Consider the following 18009-nt stretch of genomic DNA (forward strand, 5'->3'; position numbering starts at 1 on the left):
AGGGAATTTTAATCCTGCAGAAGAGCTTAGAGCCTCACCAGCTCCTACTGACCCGGCACCTCTCAAAGCCAACTAATATCTGGTCTGGGTCTCAGCTGCTCTGTCCCACAGTCTGGGAAATCGTGGAGGGGTGAGGGCTGCTTCTGGCACTCCACAGATTAGAAGTAAAAGCAAATATCAATTGGTGTAAATTTGCCATGCAGGGGTCTGTGCTTCTGTTGGACAAATACAAAAAAAATCTATACATTGAAAAGCATGAAAAGTCACTGATCTTGTTTCATAGCTAGCTTAAAAGGGGGCGTGGAAACTGTGAAATGAGCTGTGCCTTGAATTCCTGAGTTATTTTGGTTGTTTGATTTATGGCTGATTTGTAACTGCCCTTAGTATTAGCCAGCACCAGGGCAAGAGACAAGAAATCAAGATCAAAAGGGTATTTAATATTGCAAGTGCATTTTCATATCTGCATCCATACACCAGAAAACCTTGATCTTCAAAGCACTGTACAAACACTAACCAGCTAATGACTCCCTGAGCAAAGCCACAGCAAGGGCTATTTTTAATACATCTATTATTTGTTTGTGCTCATAAAAGGCAGTTTTGTGCCATCAGCTTATTTAGCCAAGCACAGAACAGAGAAAAACGAATGTGAGCAGAGGAGGAAGCAAAGGATATGGAATGTCTTGACTGGGGTTCCCTCTGCACCAGTTAATGAAAATGACTGGATGGAAAAGGAGTAAGTAAAGGTAAGTATGCCACCAAAAAAAAAATAAAACAAAAAGAAAAAAAAGTGACTTGATTTCTGGATAAAAATACATTTTAAAGGAAAAAAGGCTGGTTGCTAATGGTCCTTTCAGTCTAGCAGAGAGAAGCATGGCAAGGACCAGCAGCATGAAAAGTCAAGTAATTCAAAGCCTAATTGTTGCCAGAGACAGAATTAGCTTCTGGAATGAGTACCAAATCCAAATGGCAAATTTTTCACCTCTTTTTTTTCAAATGCATGCAAGGATTTTGCGGACATTGTATGTTAAAACAGATGTACAGCCTGTCTGGGTAGCTGAGGGCAGATGTCCCTTTTCTTCCTGAGCTCTCCCACAGTGTGGGATAGCAGAGCTGCCACCACTGAGGTTTCCAAGTGACACAGAGAGAGATGGGCTCCTCTGGAGGGATGTGACAAAGGTGTCAGATCAGAGGGCTGGAGCTGCTTTGACAAGGGGATAGGCTGGGAGAGCTGGAGCTGTCCAGCTGGGAGGAGAGGAGCCTCTGGAAAGACCTTACAGTCCCTTCCAGGGCTAAAGGGACCCCGAGAGTGCTTGGCAGGGACTTTGGACAAGGGCATGGAAAGGCGGGACAAGGGGAAATGGCTTCAAACTGCCAGAGGGCTGGGCTAGATGGGATATTGGGAAGGAATTCCTCCCTGTGAGGGTGGTGAGGCCCTGGCACAGGATGCCCACAGAAGCTGTGGCTGCCCCTGGATCCCTGGAAGTGTTCCAGACTTGCTGGGATAGGTCTTGGAGCAACCTGGGGTAGTGGAAGGTGACCCTGCCATGGCAGCGGGTGGAACTGGATGAGCTTTGAGGTCCTTCCCAACCCAAACCATTCTATGACAGGCACAGCATGGAGTGGTGAAACCTTGTCCCCTCAGGGTCCGAATGAAAGGACTCTCTCCTTCCTCTGACACCTACGTACAGCCCTTGAGGGGATCAGGTCTGAGGGCCTGATCCTGCAGGAGCACTTCAGGACAGCCTCCTGTCCCCCGCAAGCCGCAGCTCCGGAGCGCGGGGCAGCGCTGCCCGTGCCGGGGTGGCGCCGCTCAGCCCCGGAGGCTCTGGGGAGTGACGGGCTGACAGCGGCGCTCACACAGCCACGGCAGCGACCCATCGGGGGGACGAGAGACCCCTGGGCGTGCCGGGGGCACCATCCGACCCTCCGGCCCGCATCCCGCCCCGCCCGAGGCCCGGCGGAGCCGCCCGCTGCCTTCCTTGCCCTCAGCGGAGGGCGGGGGCCGCGCTGCGGAGCCCGTCCTGCACCAGGCGGCGGAGGCAGAGCGAGCGCCCCGCCGGCACCGCGAGCTGCGGCGGCCGCGCTCCTCCTCCCCTTCCTCCTCCTCCTCCTCCTCCTCCTCCTCCGGCTCCTGCTCTCCTCCTCTCCTTCCTCCCCCTCCTCCTGCTCCTGCTGCTGCTCCTGCCCTCCCGGCTGCGCTCGCCGTCCCGCCCGGCCGCCCCGCGCGGCTCCTTCCCTCTATGGATGGGAAGGCAGCACCCAACGGCGTGGCCACCATCGAGGACAGGATCCTGCGCATCACCGGCTACTATGGATATTACCCGGGATACTCCAGCCAGAAAAGTAAGGCTCCCTCCAGCCTCTCCCGGCCCTTCAGGGGGGTGTGTATGTGTCGGCAGAGCCCTGCGGGCGCCGTGCCCCCCTCAAGTGCTGCCCCATCCCTCGGGGTGAGTGTGGGGCACAGGGCGCGGGATGCCCGCTGTCCCCCGAGGGGACGCGGCGGCTCTGCGGCTGGAGACGGGGGCGGCGGCGCTTGGCCGCGGAACTTCGCGGCTCCTAGCCTCTGAGGGCTGGCGTTTTAGGGTTTGTTTTTCATTTCCACCCCTCCCACCCTCATCCCCGCCGGGGTAGGGGGGGTTCGCTCCCCGCCTGCCCCGCGCCCGCCGCACCGGGAAAGTTTCGGTCCCGGTGGGTCCCCCCGGGCAGGCGCTTCAGCTCCTGAATTATTCATCTTCCTCTTGAAACGAGTGAGATTTTTCCAGAAAAGTGGGGAGTTATCGACTATGGGGTGTTCCTTCGTGCCGCTTGAATGCCAGACACTTGTGGTTTTGGGGCTTGGTGTTGTTTCGGGGTATTTCCTTTCTTTGGAGTGCGTTCTGTTTATTTATTTCCCTTCAACGAAGAAGCAGAAAATAAAGCAGGTGGTCCTTGCAGAAATTCCCTAATTTTTTTTTCTTTTGAAGTTTTTAATTGGGAGCAGCGGGTTTCTAGCAGCTGGGAGAGCCTGAGTGGGTTTCTCTGGAATTCTGGCAGTCCCAGCACGCTGTTTGATGGGGAAAGTTTGGCTAATGAAAGAAATGATTCATTTTTACCACCAAGGAAATGTGTGCAATAAGGTTTTATTGTATTAGTAGTTGCTTTGCAGTTGGCAAAACTATAACATGCCATAGCTTAATGAACAGAAGAGGAATTGAAGCAAAGGGAGGGGCAAAATAAAGGCAAGGAGCCCACTTGGGTGAGGTGAAGACTAAGGAGCAGACTTTCTTCTGCATATTCCCCTTGGAATACTCAGCTTTCCAGAACATCCAGTGCAGTATTCTCCAGCTCCAATGCAATAATAAACCAAAACACTATTAATAAACTGCTAACATCAGAAAAACACATCTGTGGGCTTTTCATGGTGGAGGAAAGCCATGCATTGGAGCCATTTAATAAATAAAAAATTCTCTGTGCAATAGTCAGCTGAAAAATCCAAGCCCAGTGGTTTTATCCATCTGTTATTTGTGGCATGCTAACAGCATGACAGGTGTTATGGGCATTTATTTGGTGAGGTCACTTGTTTTATCTGCAGTCAGAGGAGTGGGGAAGAAGCTCTGAACAATCTGGAGGAATGGCTAAATGTCAGTCCAGGGACTAGTTAAATCTGAGCCAGGTGGGACCTGTGTCCCAAATTCTGTAGTGGCTCCAGAGTATCACTACAGTGTGATTTACCAGAGAAGAGTGAGGATTCTGGCTTAATAGTTTTTTGCAAGTTTGCTTGGCTAGCTGAATGCAATTTTTCAGTCTGCAGCAACACACCCACTCTGTATCAAGTTATAGATCTGAATCCAGTGTTGTCAATCCAAGTGCTCTGTGGTGCAGTGGGAATGGCAGGAGAGTGCTGCCTGGACAGAGAAAAGCTCTCTTAGACCAGGTTCTGCAGATGCTACAAACTGCATCTGCTTAAAAACTAGAAAAAGCATTCCAGGAGAGGCCAAGGCTTTCAGAAGTGCTGACTCTTGGGATTTCACTGCAGGTCTCTTGGCCTTCTGTGCCTTTCTGGCTGGGTGCTGAGGCAAAACAAAATGATCAGTAGTTCATGTTTTGCTGTTTGAAGAAAGCAAGCAAAATTTGTGGTTGTTGTGTTTAAAGAAAAAAACTGCAAGTGTGTAAATCACAGGTATTCCAGTACTTCAATGCCTTTGGGTAAATGAAATACATTAATCCCTTCTAAGTTGTGAATGTTTTTTTAAAGCAATCTCCTAAGTTTTGGAACCATCATCATAATTTCGGAAGTGCTTGCAGTTGGCAGATGACTGCTTTATCCTCATGGCTGTGTGGTTTGAGTTCATGAATGCGTCTACAAAGATGTTCTGGCTTTACCCGAGGTAAAACCAGGCATCCTTCAGGCATCATGAACATACATCCCCCTGGCACTCAGCAAGAGTCACTCTTGGAGGTCCTGGCTTGGAGTTCTTACTCTGTTCCTGTGTCTTGGCCAGTTTATTGCCTTTAAGAGATGCTCGAAAATTCTGTTGACTGACAGTTCTTGTGGTGGCTAATTGTTCACACAGATGCAGCCCTGTAAACACGCAAGGTGGGGAGTCTGTGCCCCTAATTATGAATGGATTTGATATCTCGGTTTATTTCGGTGAGGGCATGATTTTTGTCACCACTCTCCAAACTCAGTTTCAGTTGAGGTGGACAGTGCTGGTGGCACTCAGCATGCTCAGAATTCCAGGCAGCTTGTGTCCATACCCTCCCCAGTGCCAGGGGGTCCCTTTTCCCGTCACTGCATGTGCAGTCACCTGCTTGTGCTGCCACCTTGCTCTTGCCTGGCCCTGGAGCATGCCATCCTCCTGCTTCTGGAGGATGAGCTGTCATCCCCAGGATGGCTTTGTGCTCTCTGCTTCTGAGCAGAGAGCTGGCCAGGCGCCAGATGGACAGGGGGATATGATTTGGGTGGTGACAGCCTGCTGATGGTCACCATCTTCCTTTAGGCTCCTCTTTGTCCCCAGCAAGGGACAAAAAGATGCATTGAGGAGAGCTGAAAGCAGCAGTGAGTGGCTGCTGTTCTGCTCACTCTTGGGGGGTACCTAGAAGATGACAGGGAAAGCCCAAGGCTCTGTGAAATGTGCTGGTGATTTGCATCCCTCCTTCAGTGCGCTGGCTTGTGTTCCATGGTCTAACAGGAGATCATGCCATGCTTTCTGTGTGGGAAGGCTGGGGACTGCTCACAGATAGCCAGGAAATTTAAAGTTAAAGCACTGTGGTGTTCAAGAGCTGTTAGCACAAAGAACTGCAGCATTTTCTAGTGACTTGTGCCTCATCATCTATATTTGGGTGCATTAACCTACTTCAGACTTGGGGTGTGCATGTGATGATTCTTTTATTACTTTTAAGTCAGGCACATTTATAATTTTATTTATCCTTTAAAAAGTTGCTAGAGAAGGAAAATACCTGTTTTATTTCTCTGTAAATCATCTGAATGAGCGGAAAAATGTATTTTGGTCTGGTATTTACATCTATGCCTATTGCAAAAATCCTACATCGTGCCTCATAAGAAAAAGATGTGATTTTTTCCCCCCTCCACTTTGTGTTGAGACGGAAAGGGCTCTCCCTGATCCCAGTCAACTTGTGCCTTGGAATTCATGGCTTGATCCCTCACTTCTTGCATTTTAAGTGTGCAGACTCTGTATAAGATACCGGGCTTTTGTGGGACGGGAGAAGGGCTGTGTCTCTTTTCCAGCCAATTTCTTTGGAATTCAGAATTTCCAGGGCATGGTGCTGTTGTAGATCAGATGCTCTGACCTGGGGCTGCAGATGGTGCTCCCATGTAAACTCCCCTTGTCTCCACGTTTCCACGTGGGCAATTTCATTTGTTCTGATGCAACTTTATCATGTACACAAACAGTGGGAGACTTTGTTCCCTCTCCTGACCTTTGCTGTGACTACTCATTCTTCTCTGACTTTTCTGCTGGCAATACAATCATGTTTAGAGTCTCCAGGGTCAGGAGTGTGTATGGGGTTTGTTTTTTCGTGGGTTTTGATTTTGGGTTTTTTTGTTTTTCTTTCCTTTTTCCCCCCATTCTTTCCAACTGCCACCCCATCTACCTTTCACATCTCAGTACTGAAACCTTTTTTACTTTCACACTACAAAGTTCCTCTCCTTCAAGTCTGTCCTGACACCTCTTCTGTGCCTTCCGCTGAATTAAAACTGCTCCAGTCAAAGTTTCTCATCTCTGATCTTCATCAGCTTCACCAAATCAAGTCTCTGCCTGTGTTGTCTTTCTGATGGAGCCCTTCCCACTATCCACAAAGCCTTACGTCTTGCAGGATGCTCTCCATTTCTGTAATTCTGCTTTCTCAGGCCTGGACAAGCACAACAAAACTTTACTCCATGTGTGGTTCCTCACATGGGCCATCACCTTCTCCTTTCCATCCTGCTTGGGGAGCTTCTCTTAACATGCACTTCTGGTTGGAGGCTTTGATTCTCACCCCTGCAGGTTATGAGCACTCATCTCCTTCAGGCACTTGCTGGACTTTTAAACGAGTTCTTTTGGACATTATCCCCTGCTGACTGGATCTCCCCTTTTCCTCTCCTTCGGGCCTGACCTGGAGCCATGGAGTTGTGTAAGATGCTGGGAGCAGAAGGTGCTGTCACGTGGCTGTGCAGCGGCAGGGCTGTGACATTGGGCTCACAGTGGGACACTGGGTGACCATGCCTCTGCTGGTGTCTGCCAGGGAGCTGGAGAGCCCTTCCAGCAGTGTGTGACCTTAGCAGTGCTCGGGGAGATGCTGAACCTGTCCTTGCCACGAGCACAGTGGCTGTCAGGAGCAAGCTGTGTGTTTCCCTGCTGCCCTGCAGAACAGCTCTAGCAAAGGTCTGTGGCTTAATTTGGCAAGTTCAGCCTCAAGTCAGCAATCTGAGCTTAAGCACCTACTTAAGTCTGAGCTTGCTCTAAGCCACTGGGCTTTGAGAATGCGTTCAAAGTTAAGTCCGTACTTAATTGCTTTGCCTTAATAAGGCTGGGATTAAGGCACGCTGAGCCAGCATCAGTGGCTTGACAATTCAGCTTTTGCTCCCTGTGTGGAGGAAAAGGCTGTGGAGGGAAAAGCTACCCCTGAAACACTGGAGAGAATTTTCTCCTGGTTATCACAGCAGCTGTGCCAGCAGCTCTGCTGCAGTACAAATCACATGGCAAACCCAGATCATCTCTGTGCTTACTGAGCACCCTGCTCTCCTGGTGGCTTGTCACTTCCAGCCAGAGGAACAAAGTCTCCTTCTGTTCACTGGAGACACCCAGCTGCTCCTCCAGCAGTCCCAAAGCCCTTGATCAGGCACAGTGGGAGGCTGGGAAAGGGGAACTCCAGGAAAGGTGCTTTGAAATTTGTGCTGGATGAGGCTGGTTTTGTTGAGCTGAGTTTGAGGGGTCTGGGAGAGAGGAGGCAGTGTCTGAATCTCTGTGTGAGTTGAAGCCTCAGGGCTGTGTTGGCTTGTACCACTTTGTGGCAGTGTCTCTGTGCCACCTGGTACCATTTGGGTTGCAGGGACTCTGAATAAAAGGCTAGCCTGGAATGAGCTTTATTTCAAAGCCTTCCCTTTCCCCACTGGACAGGGGTTTTCCATAGGAGAGCTGTGCCCGGGGTGGTGGGGTGTGCAGCAGTGAGGGCTGGATTGCAAGTTTCCAATTTAACAATTTCCCCTCCCCAACTCTGGGACACAAGTGGGTGTCATGGAACAGGATACCATCCTGTCATAGTTGCTTTTTCTCACAGACTTTTCTCTCTGTTTGGGTGAAAAAAAAGTATGTATATCAGCACTGGTAGCAGGAACTTATGAAGTAATTTCTTTCAGCAAAACAGATTTTATAAATACTCCTTTGCTGACTAATATTGGCAAGACCAGGTTTGTTTTCTTCAGTGGAATAGGGCCAGGCTTTGTGTGGGTTTCTGTTTGTGCTGGAAGGGGATGGCCTGGCAGCCTGGCACAGGTAGCTGGAATATGGGACCTTCCTCTCACCCTGGGACATCAGCTGTTGTGGAAGTTGAGGGACCTCATCACGTGGAGGAGAGGAAACTGCTTCAGCCCTTAGCCTTTCCTCAGGGACTGATTCATCCCCTTGGGGGCAGATCCTTGAGGACCTCAGCTGTGAAATTGGGCATGGACACAGTTCTGGACATCTGTGGGGCAGGAGGGATGAAGCCACATTGGGAAGGACACCGTGATGAGCAGGGCAGTGAAGAGCATATCCTTGCAAGGGGAGCTGATAGAGGTGGGCCTTCCCACACCAGGATGGGAACAGGGCTGCTGCTCCAAACACTTCTTGGGAGGATGAACAAGGGAATGTAGGAAAGAAGAGTTATTTAAACTGAAATTGCATGTTGGCACACAGGCAAATGGGTAGGAGCAGGCCATGAATAAATTAAGACTGGAAATTAGAAGAAGGTTGAGAGTAATGGCCAAAAATCTTGCACAGTCTTATGTATTTAAATAAGAATTATTTCCCAAGCTCTAAAGATGCCTCATAAAGACGTCTGCCAAGATTTTGAGAAAAATTACCCCTATTTGGCAGGGAAAATTGAGACAGTGAGATGGGGGGGGTGATGCTAATTTGCCAGAGGTTGTTCAGAACAAGCTATAAGTTTGATGGAGTGATCTCTGCCTCCACTGGTGACTGCACAGCAATTCTGGTGCTGTAGCTGGCCTGATGCTGAAGGTGGAGGACATGCTCTCTATAACTTGGTACCTTTCTACATGTGCTCTTTGCCTGCCTTTGAGTTCCTCTGCCCTTCTCTGCTCATTCTGGGTCACCAGTGGTGATCCCAGGGCTCAGTGTTGGGCCCACTCCTGTTTAATAACTTTATTGATGTTCTGGTTGAGGGGTTGAGTTTCCCTTCAGTTTAATAACTTTACTGATGATGTGGATGAGGGGTCGAGTGCCCCTTCAGTAAGTTTGTGGATGACACCAAGTTGTGTGGGAGCGTGGGTCTGCTGGAGGGCAGGAGGGCTCTGCAGGGGGATCTGGACAGGCTGGATCCCTGGGCTGAGGACAGTTGTGTGAGTTTCAGCAAGACCAATTGCCAGGTCATGCACTTTGGCCACAACAACCCCGTGCAGAGCTACGGGCTGGGGCAGAGTGTTTGGAATGCTGGAAGAGGAACTGGTGCTGATAACAGAGGGTGGACGTGAACCCAGGTGTGCCCAGGTGGACAAGAGGCCAATGGCACTTGGCCTGGGTCAGCAGTAGAGTGTCCAGCAGGACCAGGGCAGTGACCATTGCCTGTGCTGGGCCCTGCTGAGGCCACAGTGGTGTGTCCAGTTCTGGGCCTCTCATGACAAGAAGGACATGGAGGGGCTGGAGCGTGTCCAGAGAAAGGAACAGACCGGGGGAAGGGTATAAAGAATAAGTCATACAAAGAGTGGCTGAGAAAGCTTGGGGAACTTGGCCTGGGTAAAAGGAGGCTTGGAGGAAACTTCTCATTCTCAGAACTCCCTGAAAGGAGGATGTAGCTGAGGGGGGTCAGACTCTGCTCCCAGGGAACAAGGGACAGGATGAGAGGAAATGGCTTGAAGCTGCACCAAGGGAGGTTCAGGTTGGACATCAGGAGGAATTTCTTCATGGAAAGGGTTGCTAAGCAAAGGCATGGGCTGCCCATGGAGGTGGTAAAGTCGTGTGTTCAAGGAACAGCTGGACATGGCACTTAGTGCTCTGGTCTGGTTGACAAGATGGTGATTGCTCACAGGTTGGACTTGGTATCAGATGTCTTTTGCAACCTCAGTGATTCTGTGATTGTCACAGAAAGTCTTCCTGGCTGCCTGGCTCTCTGGGTGTTGGCTGGGATTGTGGCACAGCCCCCGGACCCCTCCTGCCTCACCTGCATCGTGGCTGCATGGAGCTGCACTTCCTTTTCTTGTTTGCCTAAAAGTGTGGCTGCAGCACATAGCCCACGGGGACATGACCTGGACCTTCCATGAGCTCCTCTGCGCTCTTCTGGAGTGCACAGAAGGGATATCCCTCATTTTGATTGTCCTTCCAGCACTGTCTCCTTGACATTGCCTTCCCCATCTACTCAGGCAGGCAGCAGCATGTTTGGTCCTGGTTGAATGTGGTAAAATGATATTGCCAAGTGGCAGATGGCTCTGGCAGACTTTTATCCCCCCAGTGCTTCCATTCCTGTTTTTTTAATAGTGGCTCTAAAGGTTTGCAATTATTTCTTCTGTACATTTGGAAATTGATGGGCTTTTGCTCAACTGCCTGCATGGGAATTCACCCATGAAAGTGAACTTACTGTTTGTGGAAGGATTGGTGGCAGGAATTTTTTCACATAAACCTGCTGCTGAATGATCACAGCGATGAATAATGAAAATGCCTGCAAAAAAAAGTTAAGCTTCTCTTTGTGGCAAGTGTGAGAATAGGGTGGGGGGAACAAAAAGCAAAGAGCTTAACTGCATGGTTAAATTATTTACCAAGTGGACCAGCTCTTACTTAGTGAGACTGAAAATTGTTTTTTCTTGTGGTGAGGTGAAGTGAGACTCCCTGGTGGCCAAAGGTTTGGGCTGGCCCTGTGCAGAGTGGCAGATTTCACTGCAGGGAGGTAGGAGCTGTAAGGTTATGCTGAGCTAATGCCCAGGATATGGCTTTCACAGAGCTGTAAGTGAGAGCAGCCTGGCCCTTCCAGAGCCAGCAGGGAATTCATTCCACAGCATGCAGGATGTGCTCAAGTGACAGGATTTGGTGTGTCTGCCACACAAAGACATTCCTGTTAGTCCTTTAAAAACATATTGATTCTTCCTAGACCTCCCTTGCAAATACTTTTGGTAAAATGGACTTGCCCTTTCCTGCATTCAGCTGGGCTGGATCAGGGGTAGCAGAGTGAGAGAGTGAGAAAGGTGCCTCTGCTGTCCTCTTTAGAGAGGCAAGGAAGAAGATGATTTGCTCCTGTTCTGGGGCAAAGGAGGAGGTTTTGGCTCCAGGGTGGAATATGATGTTTCCTGCTGTTTCTGGCAATCTGAAATCTGTTCCTTGTCTCAAAGCTGTCCAGTCTCTTTTGTCTGATACAAGAAGAGCTCCCGTGCCTGTTTTGATTCTTGTTGAAGTCTCCAACTACATTTTGGGGAGCGAGGAAGGGAGAGGCAAGCACCAGCATGGCAGCTCATGATCAGTAAAACTCCACTAAAGCAGGTCTCCCAAATCCACTTTCAGACCAGTTTTAGTCCTGGCAGTGAACTCTCCATCCAGAGTCAGAAAGACATTGTAGCTTGAGGCCAGTCTGGTGACTCTTCCAGTTTTATTCCTTTTTGCTGCTTATGGCACTGAACTACTTGAGCAATTTCCTGCTGAAGCAATATCCAGCACAGCTCTCTCTCTTCCTGTGGAGGCTGAGTCTTCTGGGGCACTTCTAGGGCTAACACACCTCTATTATTAATGGGGTAATTGGCAACTTAATGAAAAAAATGTACTTTCCTGTCGGGAGCTGATTTTTCCTACAGTTCCTGGGAACACAACTCTACAGACCCTTTCCAGCTAATGGGCATCATACACCTGAATGTTCTGAGGGCAGCACTGGAATTACCTGTGCCTGTGTAAGATAAGCATGAAACAGGGCTGGAGCACATGTTCTCTGTCAGGGGAGAGAAAATTAGTCCTCATGGTGTGATTTATATTCCGCATCTTGAAGTGAGATGGCAGAGTTGTTACAAAGCAGTGGACAAGTGCAGTCAATGCAACTCTTTTCTTTTACATATCTGAATCCTGGAACTTCAAAATCTTTTCTTAGATGAATCTTGGCATGTGGAGTGTGCAGCCCTGGAATTGTGTGGGTGCAGATTGGGGCTTTTCTCTGCAGTGCCAGAAATAACCTGTTGTGTGATACGTTAGAGGGGCTAGGATTTGTAGCAGCTTGTGTGCAAGTGGGATGCTTCAAAGTGCTTCACCAGAGGAAATTCTTCAGTGCTGACAGCATGGATAGAAGGAAGGTGAACTTTTCATGGTGTTTCTGTACCATGGTTTGGACTTCTACCCGAGGAGTGTTGTTTCCATGTGTGAGAAAGCTTTTGCCCGATGCTCAGAACTCAGTGGGGCTGCTAATACAAAGACCAGGTGGAAAATGATTGAACTTAGCATTTACCAGGGACGTATTTGATGAAGTTTCCCAATTTCCTATCAGTTTTTTCTTCTTTCCAGGGTAGAATGGAATGGGAAAAAAAAAAAAAAAAAGTGAGGAATTAGATAAAAAGAAGATGAAATATTTCAAGAACATTTCTGCTGAGGAAAAAGAATTGAGGTTTGAAATGTAACTAAAGAAGTGCCACATTTCACATGCATTGGAAAACAAGCCTTGGAGGAAGGAACAAAAGGCATTTTTCAGCTGAAAGACTGACCTGAGCTGTTGTTGGTGTGCCAAGCCATATGTGTCCTGTCGAGGTGATTCATCCCTACAAGCCCTGCCTTCTGTCCCTCTTCTTGGGGGGCCCTGTGGCAGCGGGCACGGGTTTGGCTGTGCTTGTGCTCCACAAAGCAGGGAGCACTGGGCTGATCTCAGTGTGCAGGGGAGTGCACAGCTGTCCTCCAACCTCCTCATGGAGCTGTGTGTCCAGGAATACAAATTCCCATGTCCATCTGCTCTGGGATGCAGCCCTGACTGGGTGTTCAAAGAGTCAGGAGTTATCCTTCATCCATAAATGCTCTGCAGCAGGGGAAAGTGGTGAGGAGCTGCTTAACTGGGTTTTCCAAGGCATCCTGTTTGTTTCAGTGCTGGAAAGGAGGTTAATTAGATCAAATTAGGGCAACTCTATTTCTAGCTGGGGTCTGTGCAGTGTTTTTTTGCACTTCTGCTTTGAAGTGAATTCAGAGAGACTGTTCTGAGCATCCTGGTGGAGACAGGCGACCCCAGCTGTGGGTTCAGAGAAGGCAGCCAGAAGAAAAGGTGTCTGCATTTGGGCAGAGTCAAGAGAACTTCCTTAAACTCAGATGTTCACACTGTGCACAGGCGCAACAGTGGCTCCTCTGAGAGCCAAAGGCTCTTGGGCAGACCTGGAAATACCACTGGGGAGTGAGTGTGAAGCTGCAGTGCTATCAGATTTTGTGTGCCTGACTTTTAGAGACTGCCTTGAAAATGTGCACCTTAATTATTATTGGTATGAAATACTTGTGCAGTTTAGTGATGTTTTGTAGCACTCTGTGGAGATAAAGGTTCATCATAGTTTATTGCTTTAAGAAGGAAAAGTGAGTGGTGCAGCTCCCAGATTTGCCCTGGGTAGGGGAATGGAGGGTAGAAGAAACCTTGTCACTGTTGTTTGCACATAATTAACAGATGTTGGCTTTGGTCTCTTATTTTAGCTGGAATCTCAGGTTTGCTTTAGGAACAGGAACTCAGTTGGCTGGGTTCAGATTTACTTTAGTTCCAAGGCTGCTCCCAGATGTGGGATGTTCACAGCTGAGGGTGTTTTTGGTTTAGTTGCAGACAAAACTTGAGCCCTTTTAAACATGATTTTCTGGCTTTGGAGAACAATGTTAAGATTTTGATAATTTTCAATGTCTTTTTTCTTCCTCTCCATGGTGAAGCAGTGTGACACCTGGAAAATTATCACCTTAGGGCAGAAGAATCCTCTGGTGCTTTACTGACTGTTGCCCTTCACGTCCTCCCTGTGGATGATGGATGGTGTGGGGATACCTAAAGCAAGAAATCTCATTCTGTTCATGATCCCCAAGTTTTTGTTTCCCTACTTGGTAATGTGGACAGAATCTGTAGTTTAGAGCAGCCTGAGTTGCCAAATATCCTCCTTGCACACAAAGGAAAGATTCATAGGACTTCATTTGAGGGTCACAGCCATCCTCTGTCAAGTTCAGGTGTCTCTGAAAGCCAGCTGGAATTGCACAGTACAGTTTGAACTGGCTGTGTGGTCACTGGGTCTCCTGCTGTATTTACGTGTATTTTGGTGACTTAAGCCACTCTCCATGGTCCTGAATTTCCTTTTCCTCCTATCAGCCTCCCTTCTCTCCCTGTCTGTGATGTTACACTGGACTGGTGGATGGGATGATCTGAAAGGAAATGTATTTGGTGCCTTTGATGTGCAGAGCCTTTTTTTTTTTTTTCCTTTATAGGCTATGAACAAAAATTGTGTCTGTGTATTCCCAAACTGAAGAATACATGACTGCTGTTCCAGCCTTCCTCTGAGAACAGGCTTTGACATCATTCATACTCTATAATTCATGGTATTTTTCTAGCAGTCTGTTAAGGTCTGCAGGAGAGTGAAAGGGATGATTTAGAAAGGCAAGAATTGTCCTGTGCCTTCTGGTAGGTCTGTGACCGAGCAGGTTCCTGCTCTTTGGAGTTGTTACTGGGTCTCTTTTATCATGGAATAATTCTTCCTTCTCTTTGGAGTTGCTACTGGGTCTCTTTTTTATCCCAGAATAATTTTTTTTAAGGATGATGTTGTTTTTCCTTAATGTAAGCACTTGCTCCTTGTCAAACACATCCTCGTATGCCTCGTTAGGACTTTGCGCCTCGTTCCGGGGTGGTTTAAAAGCAGATTACAGAATGTCTTGTAACTCCTCAGCTGTTGGTTTTTTTAACCTGGTTTCTGAAGGAAACAAGGCTTATGTTAACACCATCTCTCCCCTCCTACCCCTTCCCCGTGTAACTTTTAAATCTGATGGCCAAATCCAAGTAAAATTACCAGGAATTAGAGAGCACAAAAGGCATGAAGCTCTGATGGTCCTTATAAAAACACAGCTAGAAATACGGGGCTCTTGGTTTTCCCACAGTGGGAAAGCTGTAGGATTACTTCATCCCTGGAGATGAGATGTGCTGCATACAATTTTTGGGGATCTTATCAAAGACGCATCTAGTTAACATCCAGCTTCAGGCAGTGATCAACAGAAGAGGTGCAGGGAAGAGAATAATGGAGGTTCCTGGTGTGTTTCCATCCTCCACTGAGCTGTGCTTTGGGAAGTTCTTGGTGTTTGTCTATTTCAGTAGCTTTTGATGGCTGTTTCTTCCGTGAGTTTGTAGGGATGTGACTTTGTCCATTTTGCTGTTCTAGGATTTCTTTTCTCTGTTGCTACTGGCTCTTTGGGTGTGGCCCTTCTGCTGAGGAATGAGGGTGATTCCCATGAAATCTTGGAGGCAGGTCCTTCCCACCCCCTGGTTTTCTGGAAAGAGGGGAGGAGAAAGAGAACAAAATGTTAACTGTGAATAAACATCCTGTGGAGCTAACACATGTTTTATTTCATAATTCCTTCCAGCACTGAGATAAGATACTATCCTGGGAGGAGAGAAGCAGGCTGCAGTGGGATGCCAGGAGCCTCAGAGGGTACACCTGCCTTTGTTTGGGACTTTGAGGTGCTGCAGTGAAAAACCATGAAATGATGCCACAGGACAGTTTTAGGTTTTGGTCTGAAATTCAAAGAATGAAAGATTACTTTGCAGAACCACAGCTATTGGTAAAGATCTGTAGAGCAATGCAGGCGATGGTTGTGAACACTTGGCAGTTTTAAAAAATTGAGAGAATGGAGTTGTTTTATTATGGCTACAGAAAATGTTATCAAATATTCATGACGATCATCTCCTCTTATTTGAAATAATAAATCCAAGGTCAGTTTTGTACTTGTAGAAAACTAGTGGCTGACTATTGGTCCCTTATTTTTTCGCTGGTGTAATGTAATGATAATATTTAATATTTTATCTACTTTGCAAGGATGTTATTAGGCTCACAAGTATGTCATGGTGCCCAGAGAAGGAAAAGTAAGCTTCTCCCTCTTTGTCCTGTAGGTTAGGGACAGGCTTCTGCAGACATTTCAGAGACCAGGGAAAGAAAACATTGTGCTCAAGAGGGCTCATAAAAGGTGTAAAAGTTTGTTGATTACTTTAATGTTCAGTGTAATTATGAGATTTAAAACAGGCAATAAAGAAATGCCACCAGTTCTGTTTATTTGAAAGGGTAAGTCCTTAAGAATTGTTTTTACTACTCATGCCATCCATCGTGTTGCCAGTTGTGACATTTGTGACCTGCGTTGCAAATTAGAGTTTGACATTGTGGCGACTGCACTGAGCAAGGAAATATGCCCCAGGGGTTTAAAAATAGGATTTAAAGCACCCATCCCATGACTGCATTTTATTATTCTGCTGTATCTGGTTTTGTTATTCATTTATTTTCCCCAAAATGAATGCAAGTTTCTGATATCACCATGTGGCGACAATGCGAAGCCTTTTTAGTCACCGCTGCTGCACAAAGTATTGTGAAGTCTGACATCCCTTTGAAGAGCTGTTCTTAGCCACTGCTGCTATTTTTATTTTTGAGTTGTTCTCTGTGGAATATTTTTTATTTTGTCCTCGCGTGCCCTGAATTTCCGAAACGTTTTCAAATCAATCGAGGTCTTTCCCTCTCCTGTGTTTTCCCCACTCTTATTAATTTTACTGGACTGTGCCTTCGAAAATCTAGCTGAAAGCCGTTTTCTCTTGAACTCCAAGGAGTCTTTAGAGAAACGTCTGCCAGAAGCACTGACCTACAAAATCTATTAGGCTCTTCCCACTGGTGTAAATCTCGTTTATGTAATGCTGCTGGATGGGACAGCTCTGCTCTGGAGATGAAATCCAAAATTCAGTTTGGCTTTCATAAACATAAGGGCAAGAAGTGGCTGATACTGAGATGATGTTGAAGTGCTGGAAGGTTGGATGTTAATTTGGATCATATGTGACTTATCATTTGTAATGTGGCAGAGAAGGGTGTCAAAACCAGGGGAATTAATTGTCCAAGAGGGAAATATTTCATCCCTCCATTTCTGAGCAAAGCAATGATTAAATGTAAAATTAGTCTTTAATAATTAAATAATTAAATGTAAAATTAATTAGTTGATTAATCTTATTATAAACACAGAAATATAAACAGTTGATGGGGAGCATATCACTAGATGGCTTTATAGATTTTAATAAATTAGTTTATGTTCTTCTGAGTTTGATGGTTACAGGTATAACTGGCAACTTATTCACACTCTGTATATTCTTTATAAATGTGCTGATAATGGGAAGTACCAGATAAAGTACCCGAAGTTTATCCCTTTGCCCTCTGAAAGAGCTTCAGGGGTTGGAGATGTGGAGGCAGCTGCTCCATCAGAACATAGAAGTGGGAGCAACAGAGGAAGTAAAATGTCATGTGTCTGGAGTGGATCAGAGAAAAAGGGAAACCAGCCCATGAATTTGAACTTCCACTTGCCTGGCGTGGACTTGTGAGATGACCAGAGAAAGTTCTGAAATTTTCCTCTTCAATTGTGGGGATTTTGGTCATGGGGCCCAAAATCCTTTAAACTTTATCCCCACTGGATGAGTGAAGTTAAAGCAGAGCAGAGCCCATAATCTTCACTCCATCAAAAGCAGTATATGGAGGTAATATTATATGCAGAAGCTTGGAGCTGTGTGAGCAAGGAGCTGCTCAGAGCTGGAATAATTTGGAATGCAGCCTTTGGTCCAAATCCAGACCAAGTTTAACCTTTGCCTCAAGGCTGGTGAAAGGATGCCTTAATCCTACTGCCTCAGCACCTATTTTTAATGCTATGTGTGCCCCCATTTGATTTTGGAGGAAAGTTTTCTAATTCCCTCTGACTTCTTGGACAGTCATCATCTTTATCTTTTGAAGAGACATTGGAAAGCTGTGAATCCCTTCAGTGCCATGCCCCAGGGAGCCTTGGCATTTCTGAAGTGGGCTGGGGGATGTGTCCCAGACACATTAATAAAGCTCCCCATCATGAAGTATCAGGAGGAGCTAACAGAATATTTATGCCTGCTTGTTCCCTGACCTTCCATAATTATTATGGATTATTCTATCACAGCAGAACATTTTAAAGTAATTGGGGAGATCAGATGCGAGTGTGAAGCCACAAAAGCTGTCCTGAATCTTGGCAAAATCATGGACAGGCATCCAAATTGTGAGTCAGTCTGCCCTGATTTTCCTTCTCAAGTGGGATGTTACCCAGGCTGCATAATTATTTGTCCCTCCAATGAAGTTACATGGTGAAAAGTGGCAGAACC

The 18009-nt window shown here is 47.1% G+C and overlaps 1 protein-coding gene across 2 annotated transcripts in view; it reads left to right on the top strand.

Annotated features, from left to right (window-relative positions):
• Positions 1-2104: 2104 nt before the first annotated feature.
• The window catches only part of SLC35F4 (solute carrier family 35 member F4), a 114808-nt gene continuing 98903 nt past the window's right edge, over positions 2105-18009 (top strand). The window contains exon 1 of one of the 2 annotated variants that reach the window (XM_038138873.1): positions 2105-2343. In XM_038138873.1, the coding sequence (XP_037994801.1) occupies positions 2241-2343 (103 nt within the window). In that variant the 5' untranslated portion in view covers positions 2105-2240. The remainder of the gene's footprint in view (positions 2344-18009) is intronic. The other variant, XM_038138871.1, reaches the window with a different exon arrangement.

The sequence above is a fragment of the Motacilla alba genome, chromosome 5 (genome assembly GCF_015832195.1).
Source record: "Motacilla alba alba isolate MOTALB_02 chromosome 5, Motacilla_alba_V1.0_pri, whole genome shotgun sequence".
NCBI lineage: Eukaryota > Metazoa > Chordata > Aves > Passeriformes > Motacillidae > Motacilla > Motacilla alba.